The 8738-nt window shown below is 41.6% G+C and overlaps 1 protein-coding gene across 3 annotated transcripts; it reads right to left on the bottom strand.

Annotated features, from left to right (window-relative positions):
* Positions 1 to 658: 658 nt before the first annotated feature.
* slitrk5b (SLIT and NTRK-like family, member 5b) lies at positions 659 to 8409 on the bottom strand. Of its 3 annotated transcripts, XM_020090252.2 has the most exons (3): positions 8354 to 8409; positions 7181 to 7314; positions 659 to 6796 (listed from the first exon to the last, which is right to left on the bottom strand). In XM_020090252.2, the coding sequence occupies exon 3, from the start codon at positions 6736 to 6738 to the stop codon at positions 4135 to 4137; it is 2604 nt and encodes an 867-aa protein (XP_019945811.2). In that variant the 5' UTR covers positions 6739 to 6796; positions 7181 to 7314; positions 8354 to 8409; the 3' UTR covers positions 659 to 4134. The 3 variants fall into 3 exon arrangements, with proteins under 3 accessions (XP_019945811.2, XP_069389424.1, XP_019945813.2); XM_069533323.1 differs by lacking the exon at positions 8354 to 8409 and having other exon boundaries at positions 7191 to 8300; XM_020090254.2 differs by lacking the exon at positions 8354 to 8409 and having other exon boundaries at positions 7181 to 8299.
* Positions 8410 to 8738: the final 329 nt, after the last annotated feature.

Below are 8738 nucleotides of genomic sequence, written 5' to 3'. Positions count from 1 at the left end.
TCTTGTCCTGGAATATTATCTTTTTTCTGTGTCAGGTAATTGGATGTTTCCATGGATACTGGGTCTCCTGAAACCGCTGTCTGCAAAGAATATGGTTTCTCTCTAAGTGTCTGCTGCCATATATGCATGCAGATGTGTGCATATTGCACAGTTACAACACTAACACATGGAAAATGTTCATATTTGCTACGATGGGTAGCTGGAGATCAAACATTTTGAATTCAAACTTCAGAAACTAAAATTTGGTATAAATGCACAGATTGTGAAAATGCCCCTGGCATGTTCTGCTGCTGCTGTTTGTGCAGATGTTTGAGCACTTTGGGGCATTTTGTAATTATCTAATTTATACACGAGGGAAGTGATCATTTAACTTTTTAGTCAAAATGTCTAACGTGAAAGACATGTGAAACTGAGATAACATACAGTACTTTTAATGCCATCTTCATGTTGATTATATAACTCAGCCCCTCTTGTTATTTTCCATTGGCCTTATTGAAACCAGGGCAATGGATTTATCTGAATATTTGACTCTGAGATTGTAATTTCAGTAAAAAATGCAGATGGAGTTTTTGTGTAGCATTTTTTAAATCTGTCCTCCGTGTGCACTGTGACATGTTATGTATGCACCACACTGAGGGAAAACACAAACAAGGCTATGTCAAATGAATGCATATCTTTTATTCATCAGCTAACAGCTAAAGAAACAACACACTGTAGATATATTTACCCCACATATTCCTTTGTTTTTTTTTTTGCAATATGACTTTTTGCTTTTCAGAGCCGACATGAGTTGGAAATGCTGATGAAGTGTTCTATTTACAAATAAGAGGTTGACATTGAAATAAAAAATCTGTGTTTCATTTGAAAACCAACAAACAATAGAAAAAAATAAGTAAGACACTGACTGGATCTCTTCCACTTTGCAAATTTAACATTTACTCATGTTCCCAGGATAGTCACATTTCTTTTTGGATTACAAGTATTCACATCCTCTTGGGTGACGAATAAAATGAAATAAAAAAATCTGCATTTTGTCATCAATTACAAAAAGACACCAGAAAGAAATATGAATACAAATTGCTTATATATACACAGTACATACTGTTTCCATTGCACAGTAACCTTCATTCTTACAAATAAAATGTTAAAACTCTTCTCAGAAGCATTTTTCTCTGAATGCAAAGGCAATACATTATTTGCGCTGCATTGATTTGTTATTACCTCCGCCATGAAGATAACCTCTGTATGATTGTGTGTTTGTGAACATGATTATGGAAAAACTACAAAATAGATTTACACTAAACTTGGTGGAAGGATGAAGCATATGCCAGGGAAGATCTCATTAAATTTTTGAATCCAGGAGTATATATTTTCACTTCACACAACATTTTTTTTCAAATTTTCTCCAATAAACCAGGGAATAATTCATGGATCTTGCAGCTTAATTGAATTTCAGGGGACCTTTGGGCCATGGCGGAGGTATATATCATTGTTTAATTACAGCATGAGTTTGGTTACATGAAAAAAGAATAACTTCAGAGCTCAGACTAGTATCCAAATACCAGACACTGTTCTGTATAAAAACGTGTGTATGTGTCTGTGCATGTTTGCAGGTTTAAGTGTTCACCACTAACTTCACAGCGACATATTGATACAAAGCAAGTCCATCACGTTTCATCTCCCAAACCTGTGCAGGTTCACACCATCATGCATCACTTTGTGGATATCATTTCATTTGTTCTGAGGAATTTCCAAAGAGCAGAGACAGGTCAAGTGACAAAATAATCACAGAATGACTGAGAAATGGGAAAGGCAACAAAACAAGACCGTATCCTTGATAAACTCTGTGACTAATGCTGCAGTGTAACACTTGGTGACGTGCTGACAGGGTTCAGATACACCATGTCCGCTAATTAGCTGAGTTAAGATGACAGGCTCAGTGCATAATACTGCATATGATGTGAATTTACGCTGTGTATTAAACTCTCAGGGAAAGTCAAATTTTCTTGGCTTACACTATTGACCCAGAAATTGGTTAGACTGCATTAGGACTGGATGATGTGCTTACTTTCCTTTGGAGCATTGGACATGTTCATGCATAAAGATGACTCCAGTCATTCAGCTGCTGCTATTCATTTGTTGTGCTTTTCAGTCCAACAGCTAAAGCTCTCGCACCCCATGTGTAGCAGCACATATCAATCCCTCCGTAAAAAGAGAGACTGCCAGATTTTATACTACACCACACAGAGAGAAAAGATGAGATGAACAATGCAGAGTTATGGGGCTGTGTTTCTCATTGTTATGCAGTATGTACAAAATCATATCAAGTGTCAGAAAAGCATGAGCTGTGTGGGATTGTCTAAGTATGATCTATATATCTATGCATAGTGCAACATACATTTTTTACCACGTGTTACTTGTTTGTATGCAGTTATCAAACCTACTTCTATGGCTCTATGCACGTGTTACTATGGCGTGCATCTCAGAAAGTGACATCGTCGTTGACCTGTAGCAGTCAATAGTGCATTTTCTTTCCAGAAGAAAAAGGAAAAAAAGAAACAGCCAAAAAAGCTCAATATCTACATTTGTTTGTATAAAAGTATGCAGTCATTTAAAATATGTATACATAAGCCTGAGGCTCACATACAATTTAAACGTTTTTTAAATTCAGACACAGGAGTATGGGAAGTATTTGACTCTTATTGTATTGTAAATGTGATCCAATTTATTGTAACTGGAGGACAGTTGCAGCCAGATATAATAAAGGGATCATGTTGTAATGGGTTTAATATAACACAGGATAGTGTTTTCATGTTCTCTTTTGGGTGTCAAAGTTTGCATAAGCTGATCAGCTGATTCCTGTAGTACTTTGGTAGTGGCACGAATGAAGACCCTCATTATACGTCATGAATTATAAACAGCAAGTGTGTTTTCAGGCTGCGTGTTCATGTAAAGTTGACATATGGTGCACACTGACAGTTAAAGCTTATTTTCTTTCTGTTTGGATAATCTTTTTGTTACAATATTTCCATGTATGGCTACAATACTGATGTTTGAGCCAATACAACACGTGTCTATAATCCAAAAGTGCAGGAGATGTGGAGGGAGGCTCACAGGGGAACACCACTGATTTTCACAGATTACCCTGTAGTATAGGCAGCAGGTTGCTTAGGTTTATTTTTAGCATACATTAATTATTCTTGTCCAAATCTGCAAACACGAGAGCACAAGAGATTTACTGGCCTCATAAGCTGTGATATGAGATAATACATTTGAATATGCTGCATGATCTCATGGTTATAATGTTATGATCCCAGAGCTGTGGGAATAAATACCTCTGTAAATGACTGGAGCACAATACAACGTCACAGGATGCGTGGGCACACCAGACTTTTGTTTACACCTACACTCTGGTCACAGATAGATTTACTTGCAGAATTAATTTGTTTTAGTCTCATGTGTGAGTTTCATCTTGAATAAATTTGGGGAGAAAAAAAAAAAGAGCTTGGAGTCATGCACATGTTTGCAACACAAACCTGGTTTATTTTGGGAAGAGAACACGCTTCATTGAGACTTTAGAAATGCAGCTAATTTTACTGGTAAAAGCTTCAGTCTCACATCAAGTCAATGAAGCGGCTCCGGGATGTATTTTATGATGGGTTGAGTCATTCGAAATTTGTGAATGTGGTTGTTTACGAATCAGAGACGAAAATAACTTAACAGACATTGCAAGGTGCAAAGCGAACAAACAAAAAAAAGCCTCCACACTTATGCCACTCTGGGCCACAGAATATTTGATGAATTAAAGAACGTTTAGATCCAGAGTGGGATCTTCATCAGGTCCTCTCATGATGTTGTGGCATAAGTGTACAGGCTCTTCTTTGTTTTTGTTTATGAATCATAACCAAAATGTTAAAACAGCTCAGTTATGAAGTGTGATAAAGTTAGGCTTTAAAATGAGTAGTGTTCCCCTTTCAATTTTGTGAAGCACGATTCCCAGAAATGCATACTTTTAATGTTCTGTCATAATAAAGTTGAGAAAGTTGTTATGCCAGTCTCTTTAAACATGGTTTCCTGATTAAAATGGATCCATTGCTTCAATGCATCCACGATGACCATCAGGGGTTAAGTCTCTTAGAACTGTGTGAATGTGGTTCTCTTCTCGAGAACCTCAAGGTAATCAGGATCAATGTGGAGCTTTGCTTTAAGCTCCCAGTACTCACTCCTGTTGGGCTCCACATAAACAGTACTTGGTGCTGTGCAATAGAGTATTGTCTGTTGTATTCTCTCTGGCTGCATGTACTGATGCCTTGCATCAAAGTCTGAGGTATACTGACTCGATGCGTGCGCTGTGTGCCTGCATGGTAGCGTATTACTGTAGTGTGTGTGCTTGTCAGGCTCATGTGCGTCTCTGTAGTAACATGGGCTGTCTTTGTGAGGCGTGGATGGCTTGTTAAGAGGCTCTGGAGTAGTGGCACTGTATTCTGGGCTTATGACATTACTGACTGCCTCCTCGTCTGTGTTGCCCAGAAAAGTGCTGCTCAACTCATCAAAGTCCCTAAATCCATCCACCGATTTGTTGTCCGTCGGCGTTTGAGCGGCAGTTCTGCATGAGGTGTCTGTGGGAGGTGGGATGTACTCATACACGTGTCCAGCAGACGTTCTGACTTTGGGGATAGATGCCTTTTTGTAAAGGCCGTACTCCATGTTGAGAGAGCTGATGCAAGCGTTCATGGAGTTGTTCTGCTCACTCTGATTCTTTTGACGTCTTTTTTTCATCGTCACAAACAATCCTGCAGCCACAAACACAGACACGATGAAAATGAGGAGGAGGGCAAGAATCATCACAGATAAAGGGATGGCACTGTACTGTGTGTCAGAGTCCAGGGATGTTTCTATGGTGATAGTGCTGCCAGGGAAAGACTCCTCAGAGGGTGGGATCATGGAAGCAAGTATATCAGAGTTATTAGGGCAGAAATTAGATGTCTTAATGTATCTCATATCCTCCCCAGCTAGTTTCTTAGGCGAGCCACAGATGACATTGTTTACAACAGTGCCTGTGCTGAGGTGCTCCAGCCACATCTTCAGCTCCAGTATGGTGCAAGAGCAATCCCAGGGATTCTCAAACAAGTCGACTTGCACCAGTGCCATCAGCTGATCCAGCACGCCACTGACTGGCAGGTAGCGCAGGTGGTTGTTGCGAAGATTTAGTCTGGCTAGCGTCAGGCCCTTGAATGTCCCCACTGGTAATGTTTTTAGGAGATTGTTGTTGAGGAAAAGAAGCTGAAGTTTGGGCACGTGCTGAAAGGTGTCAGGGGAAACCTCTTTGATGACATTGTATTCTAAATATAAGAACTGTAAGGTTTCCAAACCATAAAACATGTCAGCTGTGAGACGGTCTATCAAATTCCCATTGAGGTAAAGTCTTCTCAGATGTGTCAAATCCCCAAACGCTCTGTCGTGTATGCGAGCGATTCGATTGTTGCCAAGGTGAAGCAAATCTAATCCAGTCGACTCAATAAAGTCTGATCGACGCACGACAGGGATGTAATTCCCAGTGAGATACATCTTTTTGGGGTTGTAGGGTTTGGGATTTAAATCAGAAATATGCTCAATCTTTTTCTCCTGGCAGTTCACGTTTAGGCCAAGGTCTGAAATTTGAAGATTGCAGGTGCAGGCAGTCGGGCAGTCTAAAGGCACAGGGGATTTGGTCTGATATGAAATGATTTGTCCATAATTTTGTGGCTTGTTAGATGGGACACGAGCTGTGGGTCTCGCTTTTAATTTGCCAGATTGTCGAGGTGCCTTGGTGGGCCTTGACGAGGACCGTGCGATCCCAGATGAAGTGAAGGAGGCTGTAACTAGACTTGCCGTGGTCCTAAAGTATGCATCACTGCTCAAATGTGGCAGGGGTGGCATCTCATATTCAGCGATGGCTCTCCTCGGGCACAACTCCTGTTTTGAGACCTCATCAACATCTCTGCCGTGGAGCCGAAATGGGAACTCGCAGACGACGTCACCGACCAGAGCCGTGTACGATATGCTCTCCAGCCAGGTTTTGAGGGCGATCAGCTCGCAGGAGCAGTTCCACGGGTTCTCCTCCAGCTGTAGCTCCACAACTCCGTTCATGTGCTCCAGCAGACCTGAGTAGGGGAGCACTTTGAGCTGATTCCCCCTCAAGTCCAAATGAGTCAACGGCACGTGCTGGAAAATATTCACTGGCAGAGTTGATATCAAGTTGTCATTCAGAATCAGGACCTCCAGATGTCGCAGCCTGCTGAAGGCGTTGGGTGCCACATGAGTGATATAATTATAATCAAGTTGTAGATATTCCAAACTTTCAAGGCCAAAGAAAAGCTCTTCCTTCAAGGCATCAATTTTGTTATTGTTCAAATGCAAGCGCTTTAATCCCTGAAGTCCATTAAAAGCTCCTGCTTCAACCTCAGATATGTCGTTATTTCCCAGATGCAATATTGTAAGTCCTTTGTACTCGACGAGATCATTGGCAGACAGCTTCTTCAGCAGATTCCCTGTAAGCAGCAGATGATACTGGGAGAAGTACACCGGGCTTACGTCTGCGAGACTCACAATTCCTCTGTTTTCACAGCTCACTGTAAGTATCCCCTCTCTCTCCTCACAGGCACACAGTCTTTGACACATCTCTCCATAACTGCCAAACATGTCAGCCGTGCACACTGACACTGCACTTAGCAAAAAATATGAAATCCAGGGATGCATTTTCCTGCAAAGAGGGGTTTGCCGAGCTCACCTGCTATAGGTATATCCTCAATGTCATCTAGAAATAAAAGACACATCAGCAAATGAATGCAATGGGAACTAAAAAACTTCCACAAAACAAGCTGTGTATATGCATATGTATGCCTGCATGAGTCAAGACTTAATTTGCCTTTTTGATACCCAGAGGTAACTTTCTGGCTGCGTGATCTAAAATGGCTCAAACAAATAAAGATAGGAAGCAACTCCTTGCAGCTATGGAGCAGAAAGCAAGGTCAAAGCAAGAAACAGAACAATTGTCTAAATCCGCTGTGAGGCGGAGAAGACACATTGCATCTGCTTGTTGAGACACGAGGAAAACAAAAGCAATTTAAATGCTGCTTTGCATATGAGGCTGCATGCGTGTGTGGTTTGCAGGGATCGTGTCCTCATGGAGGATACGTACCTTTACGCACATTGATGAAAACGTGGGCTCGTTAGGTTTTGGTGCACATCTTTCCTTGTCTTCTTTAAATCCGTTCAAAAAATGGAAACAGGATTCCTTCACCGCGCGCACGGCCGTCGTGTATCTCTAATGTACTTGAGAGGATGAAAGAAACGCTGATCGACCATAACTGCCCAATGCGTCTCTCTTTACACCACCATGCGCGACTGAGCCGGAGGAGACACAGAGATGCCTGGAAACTCAAAGTTACGTACACGTACACGTACTCACACACTCTCTCTCTCTCTCTCTCTCTCACTCTCTCTCTCTGTCTGTGTGTGTGTGTGTGTGTGTGTGTGTGTGTGTGTGTGTGTGCCTCTCTCTCTCTCTCTCTCTCTCTCTCTCCCTCCCCCTCTCTCTCTGTGGTGAGAGGATGTCAAGTCATTTCATGCACAAATGAATCAGCCCACTGGAGCATCACCACTCCGAGGAGGTGCTTCCCCTAGTCCACCCCCCAGAAGATGTTGACCTACCCACAGAAAACATGAAAAAAATCAAATCAAAAAATAAAATAAAATACACTTATACATCAATAATTGACTTGGCCCCGGCGCGTCAACTCTGTGCGCTCAGACGGTTTGTTAAACCGCTTATCATGTTATTCACTCTGAAAACAAACCCTTCACCGGAACGACAAGTTACATCAGTTTGCAGAATCTGTCAATCCTGCTAGAGAATGTAGCACAGGGGTGGGAGACAGAGAGAGGGAGAGAGAGAGGTTGGGGGAAAGAGAGAGAGGGACGGAGGGGGAGATAGAGAGACTTATAACAAGTTGTGTTGGTTTTCAACTTGACAGGAACCGCTTCCATCTCTGCAACATCGCACAGCTGGTTATTTATTTAGCTTTTTGAATATTTTTACAAGGGGATAATATCATGGACACAATAATCCACTGAATGTAAGTTATAGTCCAATGATATTATAATAATGAACTTTGTATTATAATATACTTTTACATTATTCTGTTATGTTTTGTGGGGAGAGGGTAAGGGAGCAGGTGGACCCAAAAGGCAGAACAAAAAGTGTCCTTTAATGAGGAAGGCAGGGTATAAAAACAAAATCCAAAAGCAACAGTTAACCCAAAATGCTCTTAGGCAAAAACAGGGGAGACACAAGGAAACACTAGAAACTTACTGGAAACAACGACGAGTGGTGAAACGACACAGGGACATGGAACAGCTTCTCATAACAACGAACTGACAAAGACATAGGGAAGCACAAAGACTTAAATACACACTGAACTAATGACAAATTAGAGACAGGTGGCACAGGATGAACAGGTGAAACTGATGAGGGCAGGAAGTCCAGGAGGAAAACACACAAGGAACAGAGACTACAAAATAAAACAGGAAACAGATGAACACAGAGTGGAACACAGGGTGGAACACAGAGTGGGACGCAGAGTGGGACACAGAGTGGGACACAGAGTGGGACGCAGAGTGGGACACAGAAAGGAACAGAGAGGGACACAGGGAGCAAAACTTAAGACACAATTCCAAACATAAGAAAACATAGTCCA

This window comes from Paralichthys olivaceus, chromosome 10 (assembly GCF_024713975.1).
Source record: "Paralichthys olivaceus isolate ysfri-2021 chromosome 10, ASM2471397v2, whole genome shotgun sequence".
NCBI classification, from domain to species: domain Eukaryota; kingdom Metazoa; phylum Chordata; class Actinopteri; order Pleuronectiformes; family Paralichthyidae; genus Paralichthys; species Paralichthys olivaceus.
Note: the sequence above shows the minus strand (reverse complement) of the source record. Positions and strands in the feature narration are given on the sequence as shown.

Coding starts and splice junctions, on each gene's coding strand:
- slitrk5b (XM_020090252.2), bottom strand. CDS start 6,738: ATGCATCCCTGGATTTCATATTTTTTGCTAAGTGCAGTGTCAGTGTGC.